This window comes from Folsomia candida, unplaced genomic scaffold (genome assembly GCF_002217175.1).
Source record: "Folsomia candida strain VU population unplaced genomic scaffold, ASM221717v1 Fcan01_Sc014, whole genome shotgun sequence".
NCBI classification, from domain to species: domain Eukaryota; kingdom Metazoa; phylum Arthropoda; class Collembola; order Entomobryomorpha; family Isotomidae; genus Folsomia; species Folsomia candida.
Genome location: NW_019091206.1, coordinates 1798834 through 1819542, shown reverse-complemented (window position 1 = coordinate 1819542; position 20709 = coordinate 1798834). Strand labels below are relative to the sequence as shown.

The 20709-nt window shown below is 37.2% G+C and overlaps 1 protein-coding gene across 1 annotated transcript; it reads right to left on the bottom strand.

Moving 5' to 3' along the window:
- Window positions 1-9876: 9876 nt before the first annotated feature.
- LOC118437603 lies at window positions 9877-18601 on the bottom strand. The gene is made up of 6 exons (XM_035856770.1): window positions 17187-18601; window positions 16139-16968; window positions 15574-16061; window positions 10712-15497; window positions 10361-10570; window positions 9877-10283 (listed from the first exon to the last, which is right to left on the bottom strand). Exons 1-6 carry the CDS (start codon window positions 18566-18568, stop codon window positions 9955-9957), a joined length of 8025 nt encoding a protein of 2674 aa, XP_035712663.1. The 5' UTR covers window positions 18569-18601; the 3' UTR covers window positions 9877-9954.
- Between the last annotated feature and the right edge of the window lie 2108 nt (window positions 18602-20709).

Here is a 20709-nt window from a genome sequence, read left to right as displayed (position 1 = left end):
TCGGATGTAAAACTTCTGATACTCGGCATCAGAGTATCAGCCGTGAGGGAACACGAGTATAAAACATCACAAGAAGACGAATTGAAGACGATAAGTGATTGTATATTTTCTACAAAATTACCCACTGAAGGTGAATTTTCCTGGCCGAAAACGTCTTAAGCGACTATAGTGAGCTATATATTTATAATAAATGTGAAAATCTCGATTTACGACATGGACAACTCAATCATCTTATCTTTGGTCATCAATACCAAGGATAACAGAGGATTTTAAAGGTCATCAGGGTCGATGTTTGACTGAACTTTATTTGGTCTTTATTTGGGAGAAAAATTTAATTAATCATAATTGAACCCGAACTATACCAAATGTCAAGTTAGGATAAAATCCATTCGAATATATGTACATACATATTATGTATGTACGTATGTATTTAATTAAGATTGGTTGTACACTTATGCAATTCATTCAATATTAATCAAGCTGTGATTCACTCAAACCAGCATAAGTCATCACGGTCAATGGTCGCTAACGGAACTTTATTTAGTTTTATTTGATATTATATAATATTGGTGTCTAAAAAGGTATCATAATGGAATAGGAGTAAAGACAATCCAACCAAGATTGCCTTGTGCACTCCAAAAAAATTCAGTATCATTTTTTTGAACAAAAATACATATATCCGATATATATTTGCTCGCAAAAAGAGAGTTTTTCGAAATTTGCCGAAAGCATCAAGGAATTTGCAAACTACCAACTGTCAGTTTCACTGACAACAAGATAATATTCGTAAGATTTAAACAAAATTACGATACGTATGTGGGAAACAATTACACAAACAGAATTGTTTGTATGTATTTACTTTCTGACTGCTATGATTACTAAGAAAGGAGTTCAAACTACCAACAGCCTCTGAGAACATTTTTTGAATCTAACACATGTTTGTAACTGGTACATAAAAATATATGGAATTTTAATTGTTTCCAAGGAATCATGAAATTACCAAATTCAAGTTTCCATTCTTTCCACATATAATATGCATCTATGTATGTTATGTGTCAAGTTATTATGCAAATTTCATCTCAGAAATTAAGACCATTTAAAATACAGCAAACTTAAAATGTTTACATAATTATATCAACACCTTCTAATTTCAAATCGTTATTCATATTTCTAAATCTATGTAAGATGTTCCTCTGTAAAACACCCACGTTTGTTTTGAATATGGAAATAGAGCGAGCTCCTGTCTTGTAAAGTATGAGATTTCCATACTCATAATTTTAATATAATTCGAACTGATAAAATTACAATATTTATCTGAACAGATACCCGCATAACTTTAAACTGGCTTTTGCAATTTTACAAATTAAAATTAACATGCCTCCAATAAGCTCGATCTGCCTTAGCATAACTACAGATAGAGGGAAGCTCTGTAGCTTACATACGCACATATTTATGTATATAGTGGTACGTCAACGATTGATGTATATGTGTTAGTTTCAATTTGGTACTGCACTAGATGTAAAATATGTATTAGATTCATGTATAAGATATGTAATAACGCCATACATACTTAAAATCAGATAATATAAATTGATAAAGATAAATTTGAACGGTTTCAAGGGAATAGAAATTCTAATTTTGTATATGCCTTCCTTAATTAAGTGGCTCCCATTGTGTTTTACATTCCTATCCTATCTACTGTACTAAATAATTCTAATAATTAAGTATTCTATTGATGGAAACATAGTTAGGAATAGTTAGGAGTTTGGATAGGTTAGAAAAGTTTAGGCGCCCGCTGACATCCATGGGTGGACTACATTATAATAAAAAAAGTATTTCCTGTTACATGATGCGGATTTTCTAGAGTAAAACACCACTGATACCTTTCAATTTCAGTTTGTGAAATACTTAAGTAAAACACTCATCGTAACGGAATTTATTAGACAACATTGTTTCTTATTTTCATTCATATTTTCATTCATAGCAGTATTCATATGTTTCTCCAGATTAATCAGTGACTGATTTCTGACAAGCAGACGGTGATGCAATTAAAGATGTAAACTGAATTCGTTTACATTTATTCATTTATTAATTTACGAATTCGCTACCCTTTCGGGCCCACGGCCTATAGAGTACAGTAATAATAATTTCCCACTAGAATTCGTGTACATATAAGTATGTATACGAATATGTATGTATATGTTCACTCCTGCTACGAAGATATTGATTGAAGGATGTAATTGACAAGAAATGTTGGTATTTAATTTAAATCCTATAATCTGTATCTGTCCAATAAATGTTGGAATGCTGGAAGGGTATTAAATATATTATGGAATGTGTTTCATTCCATATAAGATTAGTCCATTCTCTGTGTCTGTCCGTTTGTCTGTCTGTCGGTCTGACTGTGCGCAGCGCATCCCTTCAGTGTATTACAAACGGTAGCATTGACGGATAGGTGGATGGAGAAGTGGATGGAGGCGGTCGGGAGGGCTTATAGAAATTTTAGGTATGTAGGGTAAGGTTAGGTTGCTGATGTTTCTGAGGACTCTCTGGTGTTGCTGATGTTTTGCTGTTTTGGTGTTTCGATGTTTTGTAAAAACACTACTGACACCAAATAAACACCGGAAACCCCAAGAAAACACCAAAGAGCCCACACAAACACCATCAAACCCACGAAAACATCCGAAACACTAGAGATTCCACAGAAACACAGGAAACCTAAACTAACCTTACTTAAAATTTAAATAAGGCCTTCACGACCACCTCCATCCACCTATACATCAATGCTACCGTTTGTAATACATTGAAGGGGTGCGTTCCCCATAGACAGACAGAGAATGGAGTAATCTTATCTAGAATGTGAAATTGTGTGGATATTCAACGTATACTGGAACCTATGTTGCACACGGGCTATAGCCCAGTTAACTCTATTATATATGCCTATTGATATCAGTGTGATACATATAAATGATATCTGATACTATCAGACATCATTTTTATGTATGTATACTTCCACGTGTTTATTTACTTTCACCTTATCTATGGATTGACAGTACTCACATTGATATTCGTAAATCTCGCAAGTATATTGCACACTGTCAATCTTTGTGTCCTTGTTATTCACAAGTTTTATGTTAATTTCTCACTACGAATTGTACTTCACAGCTAGTGGTGCCTCCGGGTTTTGAAAAAATTTTATGATAAGGGTATTCAACTAATACAAACAATTAAGGAAGACAACATCTTCCTTAATTATGTCACGCTCACAAAAGTAAGACGTGGTGACTATGCTAAGATGTTGAAAAGATGAGAATGAAAATTGTAAAAATGGACAAGTCCACGAGGGACGGAAATTATTAGAAAAAGAACTGAAAGTCTCAAGCAGATCAGTTCACACTTAGACGATATTTATTTAGTAATAAAACTCAAGTCACACTGAAAAAGTTACAATTTACCCAAAATGTCTCAAGTTCTCCACGGGAGATCTCTCTCTCGCTCTCTCTACTTCCCTTCCTCAAAAATGATGTTTCTACCAACTTTAATCCCCTCTTTCTTAAGATAAGGCTTGCAGAAGAATCCCCCCGTTCACACATACGCATCTTGTTTAAATACATATTTACCTATACAATTACCTAGATACTCAAAATAATCGTATGTCTCACTGGATCCCGGTCTCATTACCAAATAAAGCCACATGTACATAAAAGGAGATGAATACATACATGAATTCATAAATATATTTTTAACAGAATGTAGGTACACAAACCATGATTGCTAAAAATACAACTTTCTTCCCTCTTGCTCTCTCCGTAAAACACATACCATCACAAAATCAGAGCAGATATTATAATTTTCTCAAATAAAACTTTCCCTCGATTCTCAACCGTGACAATTAAGTATGTACTTGCTTGCCCAAATTGGATTTACTTGCAGGGTGGGTAATTAATTTGATAGTGTTCTAACTAGTTTTTATGGAAATGACTTCAACGACTAAATTATTAGCGACAGTGTATGTACTTAGAACAATGTCGCCTTTTTATTCGCAAGATTACAATGGCTTAGATATTTTAGTGGTTAGGTTAGGTTACATAGAGGAAAATCGAAAGTTTGGGTATTTATGTGCGTGGCCTAATAACCACGAAGCTTATGGTTCGTGGCATGCGCATAAGACGTGCATACAGAAAATACTACGGCTGTACATACTAGATCTACCATAAGGTTAGTTGGTTTTGCGAAGTAAGACTTCAATTTATGTACTTGCGTGGCAAAACCAAACTAATTTGCCTACAGATTTAAAAATACCACCGCATCTTTGTAAATCCAACACATACAATAATTCTACTAAATCCCCATATTTGCCCTAGTATTATTTTACCTAATATAATTTCTGCTGTTAACAGTAGAACAGCTGTAAGACCAATTACTCCTACAACGGTGAAGAAGGATGACAGTGTGTTGATAGAGATAAAGGGTGACGCCACTCCCGTTGTTGCCCACTTAGCCGCTTTCAATTTAAGGTAGTGATTAAACTGTCGCAGCCACAGTTCTAACATACCTGCCATCTCCAATCCATTTATACTCTGTCCAATCTCGTGTCTTAAAATGCTATCCACAATAGAAAAATAATGCCCATACAGGGCAACGTGGTGTGTCACCAAACACTCATACTGTCCTTTGAGGAGTAAATTTTGTAAGTAGAGAAAAGTTTGAGCGCGATCTTCATCCCTTATTAGGATGCCCATTTTTGAACTCTCTTTAGTAACGTAATTAGTCAAATTATTCCAGTTGTACCTGAAAATTTAATTAATTAAATCTATAAGTAAAACTAGCTGAACAGGGCATAAAAAAGTTTTGAATTAGCATAAGCTACGGCATTCAGAATTTGCCCTACAGATACTTACATGATAACGATGGTTTTGTCATGCGGAAACTGGCCAAGTGACATCTCATTAAATTCCCATTGCAAGCGAGTTCTTGGTGAATACACTCCAGGCCACTCTTCCGACTCGTAAACAAGGGTATAACCCTTGAAAAGGAACTCGGCCAGAGTACGAAATTTCTGAAATGGCGCAACTAGATTTTCCATCACGTGCACCTCGTACTGCACAAGTAATGCAAGGCTAGCGAAGAGCAAAGACGCCATGATCCAACTTGAGAGATGTTTACTATTTGCCGATTGTCTGAGAAACAGCGCCCAAATTGTAAACATAACTCCTACAATGCTTTTTAATACATCGAAGTTCAAAATATTTTCTGGTTTAAAGAAGTCAATCACAAATCTTAGTATCACTAAAGTCACCATGAATGCAAGCCAACTAATCCAAACCTGTGAGGGGAAACCCACACGTCAAAATCCGAATTATCTGACCAGACGTTGAAGTTACAGTATATCAGGTCGCGTCCGTGATAATGCAATGAGAATAACGTATTCATGTAGTAAAATTGGTACCAAGGTCGCATAACACTTTTGAAAATCCATCGCCATGGCTGTTCTTTTCCAAAAATAAATTGATGAAAAGTGACGTTTAAAATATTGCTCATAACTAAGTACTGCGTCTCCCAGACTGAACATTGCTCCCTAGTAGGTGCGATATGGTACTGCCCTTTGCCACAGATCCCACCTGGTTTAAACCTATCTATGTATACTGCCCCGATCGAAACGTCGTTCATCCACTCGTGAGCGTGTAGCGACATTACAGTTAACGTCTTAATCTGCGACGTGTAACGAACCGGGATAAACATTGTTTTGCAGTAGGTACAGTAGAAAAACCATTTGAATTCTAGATGAATTAATATAGACGTTCGGTCTAGCACTTCTTGCTCTAAATCAACTGCGAAAACTCTGTAAGGCACCACATAGTCGTACCTGTGCGCATGCATCATTAAGTGGTGAGTGGGTCTTCGAAAAATAAGGATCATTGTGGAATGCACCAAGCTTCTGTGGACGTCACGAGTAAAAACCAAGTAGTCAAAGCGGAACTGGTTATCCTCAATGCCAAAATTAACAAAAACGGCTATCGTGCAAGTCTCATAAAATTTAAAGTCGCGCGCAACTTTCTCGTCTTCGATGGATAGGTTAGAAAAGTTTAGGCGCCCGCTGACAGTGAAGATCAAGGTATTTGGATTATTGACATGGATCAGGTGTTCTGTTAGGTCGGAATACTCGAATGTATCGTTTAATGTTACGAATTTGATTACACAGTTACAAAAATATTCAAAACTACCGGATGATATGCTATCTTTGCCGAACACTGATGGCACCGTGATCAGCAGGAGTGTAATGTGAATATGCTTTGTAGACATTTTAACATTTTACTAAAATATTTCAAAGCTCCTAACGTATTGCCGAGCAGTTGGTCTAGCCCTTTAAGACGTAAATGAAGAACTTGTAATTCTATTGGCCAAGAGCCTTAAAAGGGTTTTCATGGAATAAATTATGTTACGTTAAATGCGAGCGACATACATAAATCCATAACTTGCATATACATACGTATCCATTTGCGTGACTTGATATCAGAACATCCAATGACAAATATATGTACATATTTCTCCCGTTGTGGTGAACTAAGGCTTTCCTGGTTAATTTTATGTGGAGCAACGTTGAATAATTAACTAGTACCTTATAAGATGACATTTCGTGAGGTGTTCTTCACTATATTCTAAACATGTAAACTTAAGGAATAAATTTGGAATCTTTTTTCGTGCCAAGTATGCTGACCTACCTAATAATATACGAGATCATTTGCGTGCTAAATTTGAATTTTGTTTGCGCATGAAGCAACTTAACGAAATTGCAATTAATTTTAAAAAATTGAGATCCATGTACTGTAAATCTTACTGTCTTTTTAAACGACATGCGAAAAAATTCATAAGAAACACAAATACGAGCATTGATAATACAGTAGGATTATAGACCGTATAAATTAAAATGTAATGCAATCTAATTAAAAGTCATATAACATCTTTTGCGTTACATAGGTCGCATGATATTGATATCTTGCCAACATTACAGCCGAACCCTGGAAAATATTGACTGTTGATTTATAATCGGAGTGCAAACATGCATTTATTCGGCTTTGTTGACTATTTGTATAATGTCCACTGATGTATGGTAATTATGGGATATATGTATTGGACCGTCCAATTTGGACGAAGTAAATCAGCTATAGAGCTTTACCTAGTTAACGGATTTTCTGAACTTAAGTTAATTTATAACAAGCTTTTGTGTCAGGGATATTAGTGTAACGCAGTTGCACTGAATAAATGGATGCCATTTTCATATCATAACAGATCAACCCAACTTAGAAATTTTACAAATTTATACAAATTATCTCATAACAAAGTTATAAATGTTCTTCCAACCATAACACCAAATCATATAAATACGACCAAGTTCAATTTTTAGCATACATAATTGTAATAATAATCCTCAGTTACCTTGCTGAAATAGTTGACAAATCAACACAACTCTCTTCCACAGAACAAAACAACTTTTTCTAGCCGTTAACTCGGACGAAACTTAGCCAGTCCGTTACTTCGCGGCAATCAATTCTACCTAAGGCAAATCATATTTCAAAGGTTTATTAACCACATTTTGGATTGGAGTTCCCGCGACGGAAAGCATTTTCGAAGAAATATTTTTGCCCATAAACACAAAACCTGTCAAGGAATATGTAGTACTGCTGAATAGCATTAATAACGCCAAAATTGCCACACGTAAACTACCAGCTCCTGTTCCAGCTCGACAGGCTTACCATTTAAGTATTTCTCATGAAACAAGAAGAAAAGTACTAAAATACCGAAATACTTCAGTATTACATTCTGTTCTGTTCTCGGGTATGGGATGCTTCACTGTAGTTTGAAAAACGGCGGTTATGCTATCAATGAACTTTTGCATTTTTAGTTTCATAGATTTTGAATTTCTCCTTATTTTTTCTGTCACCGGTGACTGATTTAAAAGCCTAAGGGTCCTGTTGAGATCGTCAGTAGCAGCCCTTCGTATAATGGTAGATTCAATATCCGAATCTTGAGACTGGGACGAGGGTGATCTTGAGTCCATTTCTTCGTCGGAGAGCACAATATCCTGATCACGTTGTCCTTGATGAGAATTTGGTGACACACGTCCCCTGAAAGCAAGTTACATGAATGAGACACTGTTTTCTAATAATAATAAAAACATTTCAGCACGTAGAAATTAAAAAGAGGATCCCTCGATGAAGCTTTCAGTATCGTAATATATTATAAAATTAAGTCACTCTGTATTATTCATGTACTTACATTTCGTCATTATCTCCGTCAATTGTTTCACTCTGTGACGACTGGACTTCTTGAATTAATGGATAATTCTCCTCCCGTTTGGTCTTATAGCATTTATTCTGACAATTGGCACATAGGTAGTCATTCACGTCCCATTTAATATCAGATAAATTTTGCTTGTTAGATTGAAGTAACTGAACGGATATTTTTTTAACCGTTTTCGTCCTAACTTTTTTATGCTCAGCAAACGGGTCCTTACATTTTGGTAGTGCCGGTGGCATCTGAAAAAAATAGCGAAAAAGTAAATAAATAATAAAATGTACGTAACTTTCTTTTTACTATTTACCCTTTTAACCTTGCAACCACCTATTGTGTGGTAGATAAGTGTAGATGAGTTTGTGCACGAACTGTCCTAGATTATTAAAAATAATAATCGACCAACAGTTAAACCGTTGCAGTTAGACTGGACCAATTATTTTAACATTTGATCTCAATGTTATTTTTTATAAATTTTTAAGTAATAAGTTTTTTGTGGATCATTTGTCACTCAGAATAGAGCTTGAACTTTGCGGTGGTTGCAGGGCTATCTGCGACATACCTATGGTATGTACCCGATATGTTCAAACAATACTCAGCTAAATAAATAAATCCGTTTCTTCAATTTCTGTAATTTTCTGAACGATATTTGGCTAATTAATAACTAGTAATTGTAATGATGAAATTATTAATTTTGATCCATGCATCAGATACATATATTTTTATAATTCTTACGAATGCGGTGCTAATTACAGTGTAGCAGCCTGGGTGTAATGATTATACCCCGGGTTTCATATTCCCTGCTGATATCAAGAAACTTGATAATGGGATTATTTAATTAATTATACCAAACTGTGCCACTTAAATATTCCCATCATTTCATAATTTTAATTGTGAATTACTAATAATAATAAAAATTGTATGTACATGAAATTGAATATTGATTCATGAATATTTTATTTTTTATTTCTACTATTTCATTACTATTATGACCTTTAAGGTCGAATAAAGGTCAAACGTTGATTGAAGTATATATTTTCATTATCCTCGGAGTATTTGCTTTAATTTGATATGTGACTCGACACGATATGAACATGTCGAAAAACAAGGTCATTTTAGGTCACGGAATGTCGACATCGCCTACTGCGCCAGAATGACTGAAGATCACACCCTCAAGATTGCCCATGCCAAGTTTCGCCCCTGTAGCTCTATTAGTTTTGTCGAAATGAAGGGAGGAAGACTACAACTTTTTCTTGAAATATGACCCCATGCAGACCCACAGGGGAATTTGAGATTTCAAAAAACAACTTAAATCGAATATTTTAGACCCCGGGAGTTGGATTTTGCAAGAAAATCCACAAAAAAAAGATGAAATGCTTTTCACCGGCGAAAGCTCGTGGAAGTTGTCCTGAAGGATATTGGCATCCTTCAATGCAATCGTTTCTAACACATTGAAGGGATGCGTTCCAGACAGACCGACGTACAAACAGAGAATGAGCTAATCTTATATAGTATACGTTTATCTATGGGTTGGATTTTGAGGGATAAATATTCAAATTTTATTAGAAGTGAAATTTACGGATAGATAATATTTATTATTCCATACTTATATTAAATACATTTCTTTTCAATTTAACTGCTCTTGACTACTTGCAAAATATCCTAGAAATCGATTTTTCTTACAAAATTAGCACCAACTCTCTCCGCACGCCAAACCGTTTCAGGTTTCGCGCCGGATAGAACAAAATTTAATGTGGCCGCTCCAACAGAGGAAATCGCAATGCTGCATTTCTCCCTGACAAATTGAATGTCCGCTTCCTGCACTCTGGTAATGATGTTTTGACCAATTTCCGTATCCCAAATATTGTTCCTGGCTTTATTCTCGTGGTCAAATCCTAACCGGGTGTTCATTGACAAGGTGGCAGGAACACTCATTTGGTTGAATTGTTTCATGTAGGATGATGACGCTTTGCTCCCGCCTGGAAGACTTGCTGCAATTGTGCAAGTAAATGTGAGCAGACGGATAAAAATGCAATTTTATTAATGTCATTAAATAACCAAATATTACCTGCTAATCCTTTACTGCATTTAGAATCGAACCATTTCGCACTCAATTGCTTTAAGGCTGGTTCAGCTATCTCGAACTGAAATTTCTCCAGGCCCGCTTCAACAACTTGGTCGTCCACAGTATTCATGAATGTTTCAATTAAAGCTCCCGAACGTTCTTTAGATTCTTCTGTTACTGTCCGGTAAGTTGAATTTTCCTTCCCCTGTTTTTCTAAAAGTTTTGCTTCTTCATCAAAATAATCTGCTAAACGGTTGACATAGTTTTTCGCAAATAATTCAATAGGACTGGCGACTTTTTCAACCATTACGGATATAAGAGAGCCTACCATGCTTGTTAGTTTTATCAAATTACCCAGAATTCCTTGTCCAAGTGCGGAGCTCATTTTTTCGGTCAATTTAGACATGTAAAAATGCGCAACTCGGCGCATGGAAACTTGAAATGTGTGCGCGGTATCAGAAGTCCCGGTTGGGCCAAGGGCTTCTTTAGAATTTAGTATCGCACTCTCTAATTGATTAGTCCTATAGCTGGCTGCTAACACGGATTTCAAACTTGCCCGCAATCGTTCCTTTGCTTTCATGTAGACTTGATAAGATTGAGACCAAAATTGGAAGGCCACTTTGGCGCGCCACATGACCTTTCCACGCAACCAATCTAGAACCTTCTCAATCGTCATGTTTGCCACGATCGTGCCGACAGCTTGTAGAGCATAGCGACCAACGGTCTTTAGCGTCTTTTTCCATATCTCTTCCCCAACCTCCATCAATATTACGGTACCCCATGAGCCTCCTGTTATACCTCCCAATCCACCCGTGGCAATGGAGCAAGCCACACTGAATGCCTTATGGATGCCATAACTTTTCCAAGAAAATGATCCCTGCCAAGCGGAGTGCGCCGCAAAAATTAAGTCTCCTCCAACCTCACTTATCAGCATCATGGAAACATTTGCTAATGTTCCTGCCGACAAAATTGCAACCGCAACGCCGGCCGCGATTTGTAAAACTCCTAAAACTGCAACTATAGCAGCTCCAGTATTCCACCATGGTAGTTTCTCCTTAAGGACCGGAACCCGATCAAACCCCTCCTCCGCCAAAGCGTAATACTCTTCCGGAATTGCTTGACCAGTGTAGCAAGAAGCAAGCGAGGACGTATCTACCTTGATCGTTGGAATAGTCTTCAGCTTTCCTACAGAATCGTAAAGAAAATTCGAAATTTCTTCCAGATATTTTTGAAAGCCTTTTTCAAACTCGGTTTCAAACTTCCATTCCATAACGCTTCCCAGGAAACTAGCCGTACTTTCTAGATACGTAGTTTGCTTGTTTTCCTCAAATTCTTTTATGTGATACTTCTTAAAGATCTTCCTCAGCTGCCCGATTAGGTTCGATTCACCAGTTTCGGGGCTCCATCCCAATATATTTTCAATTTCCGTTTTCCTGTTCTCTTCTTTACCAAACCAAGTGCGAAGAGACCAAATTACTTTGGGTTGCTTGAGGACACCAGCACCTTCTAGAATACTGATGACATCATTAATTTCACGTTCCGTTAATTCATCACCGACAGAAACAGGCAGTAAAAGGTCTAAAGATTTCGTATCTATTTGTGGACAAATTTTGCTATCTGGGGAAACAAGCCACGTCGTGAGAACTGATTCATACCTCAGTAAAGATTTTGGAAGGCCGTGCAATTTTTTGTTGAAATATTTCAAGTGGCAATTCGATGCAATCGTTCCTTTGAAATGATTTTGCTTCAGAATGTATTTTTTGTTCAACAGTTCCTGCACTAATTCCTTCGCTACAGCGGCGCTACAATCTAACTCATCTTGAAGTTGATTTTCCAATTCAGGTTCATACACTGATTTTAAGTTATTCTCTCCCAAAATTTTCCCAATTGTGACAAGATATTGTTTAAATGATTCGCTAATTCCTTCCATTGTAAAGCGAGAATCATCATAAAATATTTGGAGAATTTGATAATCGTTAGCATCTTCCAACCACGATAGCATTTCTGGTTTGGACGTTTTTTCGTTATAAATTTCTATTTTGGCTTCCTTGATCATTTCTTTGATGTAGTCCTTGGAAACAACGCCTTTTCCCAATGCAGCTTGGTCAAAATGTCGGCTTCTCCAAGACAATGCTTCATTTTGTTCTGTCATTTCTTGAAAAATCCCCCTCAAACTGTCCTCAAAAAGTGATAAACCCAATTCATTAAAATCCAATGGTTCCCCGCTCAGTTCGACTTTTCTCAAATTAAATTTCTTGCTAGTTCTTAACCCCTTAATTAAATCTTTTTCGTTTAATAATGCCTCAAATATTTCTATGCTTTCGGCTTCTTCCTGTTTAACAGATTTCAGCACTTTGAAGGAATTTCCCTGAATTTCAAATCCCAAAGCCGGATACAAAAACATTTGTTCGTGGTGGGATAATAGTTCGACTTCTGTTTCCATTTGCTTTCCCAAATCCTTTAAATTTGGTTTGAAATCTGGACTCGTCATTTGGTCAAGATGTGATTTGAAGTTTGTGAAGGCACCTGTCATTTTATCTTTCCTTGAAGATATTTTCATCATGGCCTTCTTCAAAACCTTGCGTGCCTTTTCTCGAAGTTCCAAGTTGGCTTTGCCTCCTTTCGTTTCTTGTTTAAGGTAACACAAACCTAAGTAATAATGGAGGGCCTCGTTGTATTCCGGCTCCTGTTCAATCCCCTTGGTTAAGAGACTAACTGATTGCTCAAACTTCCCTTCGTCCTCGTAGGCATGAGCTAGCTTTAAGAAGTCGGATGGAGAACGACACAGTGTAGCATCAGAGTGTGTTACACTGTCTAATTCATCAGAGAAGTTATTGAACTTTTGCCAAATAATTTCTCGCATTCCTTCCTCGTTGATGTGCAGCATTTGAAGTTGTGACTGCACACTATCTACCCAGAAAGCCCAACGATTCTTCACAATGTGTATTTTCGCATCACGGATTTTTTCCTTGTCGTCGAATTTCTCCTTAATCTGTTTCATTTTCTTGGCAAAAACTTTAAATAGCTCTTCCTCCAGGATTATTTGTGGGAGTTGAATCTTTTCAACTTGTTCCAACCTTTGTGATTCCCTAGCCAACATTTCACTAAAATGAGACTCCAAATTAATGGCGATTTCATCCTGAAGGAGAACAATGTATTCTGTTGAGCCATTTTGTCCAGCACGTGCCGTTCTACCGAAGGCTTGCTTCTCAACTCTGACATTTGGGGGAATGTAGAGCAAGACAACGTGCAGCCCTTTGTCGTCACATTCGTCCGAAAGATTAATATCCGTCCCCCGCCCAGCCAGATTTGTGCTAATAATCACAGTCCCAGGTTTTATTTTATGTTTCTCCATCAATTTCAGAAACTTGTCATATTCCTCAGACTCGTAGATACAGATTAAACTATCGGGGTCTTCAATGAACAAAGATTTCAGCTTGGAATTAAGATCCTTGCATTGTTTGACATTCTCGCAAATAAACAAAATGGGTTGTTCCTTCCCCCTCTTTTTGATTGATTCTAGAACTGCTGATTCGTATTTGATTTCTTCACTTTTCTTAAAAAAATTTGGCGGAAGCTGAACACATCGTCGTTTCCTGAATCTTGGCATCTTGATAAAATCAACTTCATAAACTTTTTGTAAAATTCGTTTTGCATTACTTTCCCCAAGGGTTCCAGTAATGCCAAATATTCTTCCTTTAAAATTTGAAAAATATCCAACGTTCGATACAAACACCGCTTTCAAACTCTCTGAGCTGATCTTGTTTCCTTCTTTCAATTGTAGAAATTGGTGAAGGCCGTATGAATATTGCGTCTGCTTTTGTTCTACGCCTGTATCATTGTCAACAATTGTTACTTTTCCTTCCTCTCCGTCGGCAAGGATGTAGGGAACATTCTTTCTCATGTCCTTGGCTATAAAAGCGTTATTTATCCACACAGGAGTCCTATGTTCTACAAATTCTTTCAGGAATGATGAAAAGGCCGGTCTTTTTACACGAATATATTTCATCATAATGTAACGATAAATGGCAAATTTGTTGACATCCTTTAACACACAAGTCCAAATATCAAGAAAGATGTTGCGAAGGAACTTAAGTTCTGGTATAGTGTGAGAAATGTAGAGGACGTTAGTACCTTTGTCTAGTAGCATTGAGTCAACTTCGTCCTCAATCAAGTACCCGGCATCCGTCCCTCCCTTGTAGTCCTTTCCGAGATGGTTACAATGCAAGTAATCTGCTTGGAAACTTCCTGCATCTCCATAGAGAACCCTCATGTTGTACAGTTTTCTTAGCTGTTTTTCCGAACTCGGGGTTCCTTTGCGCACATCCGGATCAGATATGTTGCCCACCTCAACCCCAAAAACGTCGAACAACTTTTTCATATTCTGGAACCCATCTTCCGCCAAGACAGCGGAACTTGAGATGATATAGATATTCTTCCTCGTTAGAGCGAGTGTAATGCCTAATACGGCAGAAATTAGCGTTTTCCCCTCACTAGTCGCTATCTCCCCAAAACGTCCTATCCCATCGTTGGCGGCGTAGATGAAGGAAAGGATTGTTGCTAGTTGAGCGTCCCTTGGGCAATATCCTTTGATCAACTTGGCGCCTTGGGATATTACTGCGAGCATTTCCTGCCTAACTTTAGGCTCGTTGAGGGATACAGTGGTATCATTGAGGGATTTCAACCAAGTCATAATATCCTGTGTAGACCATTCATTAATTTTCTTTTTGTTGTCCTTTGTGGGTTCCTTGGACAGACGGGATATCTCACGAAGATCCGCTGTCAATTGTGAACGCAATTTATCCTGTTTTTCTGGAGACGGGATATTGTCATCTTTGTTTTTAGTTATAATTGCGTCAACCAGAGGTGTCTTTTTGAGTTCTGTGTTGTCATAGACTGTTTTGTAATTTTCCAGTATTTCCTGAATTTTGGATGTGTCCATTTCGCCCATAATTTTTTTTACGGCGGTTGAGTCAAGCATTAAGTCGTTCTTGATAATTGTTCCCAATATATCCTCAAGCTTGTTAAGTCCCAACTTATGTTCTTTGTAGTATTTTGCAAACATGGTTGCATCTTTGGTCGAAAATTTTTCGTCCACCTCCAGCAGAAGTGACATTAATGTGTCAGATGCAGCAGGGATCTGTAGGCGCAAAGCATACATTTGATACATAACTTATGCTTCCAGTGATCACTTATTTGTAATGTCAAATCCTTACCAATTCCGCATATATAGGAGTCTGAAGTTGCTGCTTCCATTTTGCTACTGGAAGCCGAATCCATTTTGAAATTACCGACGTACGCTGACTTCCATGCAGTTTATATGGATCAATAGTTTCAATCAATAACGATTTCAATCGTTCGGGCGATTTAAGGCTGGGAATTTCGTGGAGAATTTTCTTTAGGAAATCCTCCCAGACTATCTGCTGTTCAGATATTATGAACAAATCAAGCCGCTTCATTACTTCAGAAGTTTCCCACTTATTTAGTTGGCTTGAAACGAGTTCTTCAATTTCTGCTTCTAAGATGTATTTCAGCAAAGTTTGGGGGACATGCTGATTAACTACTTGTATAAGTTTGGGTACAGGAAACTGTCTACACTTGGAGAGGAGGGTTGAAAGATCGTCAAATGGTATTGGGAGCACTAACAAATCTTCGGCTAGCTTAGAAATAAATGTCATCCATTTTTCTAGGCCTTCGACGCCATCTGTTTAGTAAAATCAAATGATTTAAATTTTGTTTAACAATACGATGTCTATGCTATGTATATCAATTTCAATTTACTTTCTTTTCCTACTTCCTGACCCCAAATATCTACCATTTTGGAAAGTTCTCTCCTTTTGCTTTCCTCAACATCTGATACCAATTCCCTCAATAAATTTTGCATGTACGTATGCTGAAATTCTACTTCCCAGTCAGTTAAGGTTTTTAGATTGCTGGGTATTTTGAAACTCGATTCCTCATTATTCACCATTTTTCCAAAAAAATATTCTTCTGTCTTGGATAACAAAGTGCGAAAGTCTCCCACATTTATTAATCCACCAGATTCGGATGGTTCCATGAACGCTTCCAAAATCTTGATTCTTGCACCTATGCTCAAGTCGGATTTTGAAAATTTTACAACTAATTTGCGAACTGAATTTGTCACATTTTCATAACAAAATTCCTTAATCCCAACTAGGTTCATCTCATCGTCCAGATACGTTTTCAGAATTTGTGTAAATTGAGGAAATGAGCAAACTCTACCTAAAGAAATGAGTGCAAGTAAAAATTTCATTTCGACTTCATTATTTTTACGTAGGCCTGCGAAAAGTTCACAGGTGAGTTTAATAGCAGGCATGATCGCTTTATCTATATCGTGAAATCTTGAGCAATTCTTTTCGATTTTTTTGAGTAGTTTCCGCGTGGAAAAAACTTGACTTTGTTCATCAGAACCACTTTCTCCAGAACCAGTTTCTTCAGAATCACTTTCATCTTCTCTTACAAACGCTTCTGCTTCAACTTCTCGTAAGATTTTTCGAAAATATTTTCTTTCCTTTGCAATAATTTGATTCCAAGGCTGATCAAAGTTCTCCCAAGCCTGAATGTAGCAGCTCACGGTCATCTTTTTAGTCCTAGAATTATTAAATTTCCTTTATAAACTTATTTGTTTTATTTATTTTAGCAACACAATCAGAAAATAGTTCAATAATCACAATTGAAATCCCAACGAATTCTGAGTTTACCATATTATACATGGCTACTTTCCCAAATTTACTAAATGATCCTACCGAATTCGCTAGGATTCGACAATGATTTTGCAACGTCTAGCCCTTAAGAACAATGAACTTACTCGATGCTTTTATTAATCATATCTGACAGTCTTTCCTCGTCAATTATAATTTCCTCCAGCTCCGAAATTGTATCTTCGACTGTACACTTAAGTTTATTTAAATGATTTGTGAAAGTTTCTGAGAGTTTTTCGAAATCTTGCAAGCCAAAACTTTTCACGCTTCCAAGGCATTTGTGTACGATAATCTTAAACCTCCCGCTGAGTTTTGATTTATTTTTAATGTTCTTCATAAATAATTCGTCAATTGATCGATTGATCTTTCCCACATCATCGTGATTCAATTCTGCTCCGTGGGAATCATGAAGTTGTGCAAGGCCAGTCACCTTTTCCCACTCGGTTACTAAACGCAATTCAATATCTTGGAAAAAATTAGCTAGCTCTTCTTCGGTTTCATTCCCAGCTGAGGCAATAAATTCTTTGAAGCTTTCAGTAAAATAGGCGAAGGCGGTGTGAAGGCTGTCTGGAGAGGTATGATTAGAACTTAATAGTTCGAGTCCTTGGAGAAATTTGCTTACATCTGCTACCGTCAAGGTTAGTATATTCTGTGGAATCCCTAAATCAATCACTTCCAAACGTCTTAGTACACTTTTCAGTCTCTCCAGCTCGTCCCCTTCATCATGAAGTTTTAAAGTCTTCAAATCTTGTATTTTCCCTTGCTTTAAGGAAAAGTAAATAATTTGCTGCAATTTGAGTTTCACGAAATGTAAATATGTCTCTTTCTCTATGACCAGGTTAGATTCTAGCAAGAGATTTATTTCCCCGATTACAGAATTTTTCCAATCTTCATACTTGTTCCAGTCAAAACGATCTTTTATTTTGTCCAAAATGTTTGTTCTAATTTGTCTCGTCCAGAATCTGATAACAGATTCGTTAAAATCTTTAACTACCTTGCCAGGATATATTTTTTGGGCGTCCTTTTCCTTAAAAAAATTTTGGAGTTTCACTAGAGCCATTTCCACTTCATATAAGTTCGAATAGTTTCCATATTCAAGGGAAAACTGGACTGTCTTCAGGTTTATAATTGACTGAGAATCCGGTTCTACAGACTGGATGCACTTGTCATCAATGAATGATTTAAATTCCTCCATCTTCAAAACATTTTGATCCTGAAGTTCTTCCAAAGCTGTTACCCAGTCGAAAGAAAACTTGTTTTGTGCCTTCATTTCTGCAATAATTTTATCAATGCTGTCCTTTTTTGCTTTAAATGTGTTCAGATGATCCAACATAGTTTCAAAATCATTTCTCCTCCTCAAAGTTTCTTCTAACGAATGATTTAACTCATGAAATATTTCATCCAACGCAGGGGCTTGAAACTTTTTTTTAAACGTTAATTCCACTGCTTCTTTAAGTTTTGGTGCATATAGTTGTTTCCCAATTTGCATTAATTTGTAATAAAAACTATAAAATTTATCCAATTTTTCCACATCACATGTAAAGTTCTCGACTAAGAATTTAAATCTCGAAAATTCTCCGAAAAATTCTTCTGATTCAAATTTGGTAGCTGAAAGTACTGTTTCCACATTACAATTCAAAATTTCTTTGGCGTAATAATTTTCTAAAAGTTCCTTTAACGTCTTAGTCGAATCGGTGTTGTTTGTCAAGTACTTTTCAAAACCTTTTAAAATTTGATCCGGATTTCTGCTTGTGGGTGGCTTAAAGCTTACGTACCAATTTATAATTGTTTCAATAGAAGCACTAAAGGATTCTTCACTCCCGTCGGATCCCATTGCTTTATCTTGATTTGGAGTTCGGTAGAACAAATTTTTCGCCTGGGTGAGTATCTTGCCTTGTGATGTTGCAACAGCTGCCTCGAACAAGGGTGTAAATTTTTCTGTATATATTGGAGTGAGAATGCCCAGCAAGGATTCTTTGTGGGTCAGCGTTAGATTCCGCGTCATCAAAAGGCTGTTAGCTGTAGTTATTCCAGATTTCGCAATTTCGCAGAGATAAGAGAAAACTGGCCTATTTGGGAGAAGCGGCAGGTTTGCATGTTCTACTTCCTTTATTCCTTTAAATGCTCGTGACAGTGAAGACAGTTGTGAACATTTGAAGGTAGTTATCCCCTCAACAACTTCCTGCAGGAATATTGCAGCGGTCCACCAGTTATCCTTGTCGAACATAAACTCCTGTGGGACAGCTCAAATTTTAGATGCAATAATTACTCAAAGTTAACCCAATGACATGACATACGTACCTTCATAAAATCTTCTGCAGCTTTCAACACATCGATGTTTTCAATTTTGGATAAGATTTTTTGTATTTGCGCAGCTCTACTTATTCCATCTGGCGTTCCAATCGCTACGTCGGGTTTTAAGGCTGTTGGAATAAATTCAGTTGTCGGGCTAAAGTTTCCAGCGATATCAGTATTACGAGAAGCTGGAGCTTGTGAAAACCTATTTTCAATGGAAATATTCTCTTCTGCCCTCGTGTTTACAACAGAATTTTCTAATTCCTGTTTCATTTTCTTAAAATCACCATCGGCTTGACTTCTTAGTTCGTCAATTTCCCTTATCTTGTCCAGACTTTTAGCCCTTTTTGAACGGAGGTTGCTTAGCTTCTGCATGCATTCGTTTATCTTATTTGCCTTTTTGTCACCGTCAGCAATCACGTTTACATCAGTTTCGTCTTCTTGTTGAGTTGATTGTTGTCTTAAAATATTCTTGCACTTGGCAGAAGCCGTTACTTGAGTCGCCTTCTGTTCGCAACGAACAATTCCATTGATTCCATCAGATGCGGGCTCTAGGCGCTCATATCCTTTATGCTCCCAACCCTCATAAACCCATCCATCAAAATGTTCCAGTATCAATTTTTCTGAACCTTGTGTCCCTTCAATTTTCTGCCAAGAATGAACTCCACTGTAAGCAATGTACGCCTTCTCTACTCCATGAATCCCCCTTTTCCCACCAACACCGGCTTTACCAGGTTTTCCATCATTACCTTTTGCCCCGTCCTAGTATTAAATTGCATCATGTATATCGCAGAAATGCATAGTATATGCACTATAATAGCTTGAAAACTTACATCTCCTTCCTTACAAAATCTTTCCTTTCCTTGAAATATTTCATATGACCCGCGACATCCACCTTCTCCTCCTTTGCCAATTTTTCCGGAATTCCCACCATTCTCGCCGTTCCCACCCTTCGTTGCCTCATAAACCTGGCATTTCCCGCTAGACGGTGGATTCTCTGGACGGTCCCCGTCCCTTCCTCGTTTCCCATTTGCGCCATCTGTCCCATCACCGGCGTCTTGTCCATCACCACCGTTCCCTCCATCACAAATTATTTCAAGTTTCTCATAGGCCATAATATTTTCTTTGGAAATTATTATCACGTGTCCAGCAGACTCTCCTACGCGCCCTGGTTCACCGTCGTTTCCCTCACAACCAGTAGCTGTTGGTTTCCTAGCCTTCTTCTCCGTGTGGGGCTGCCCATCCAAGCCACTAACATTGATTTCATAAATTGGGTGGTCATCTTTATTCTCTCCAATATAAATTATTTTTGACTCAATATAAATGTTGACTCCA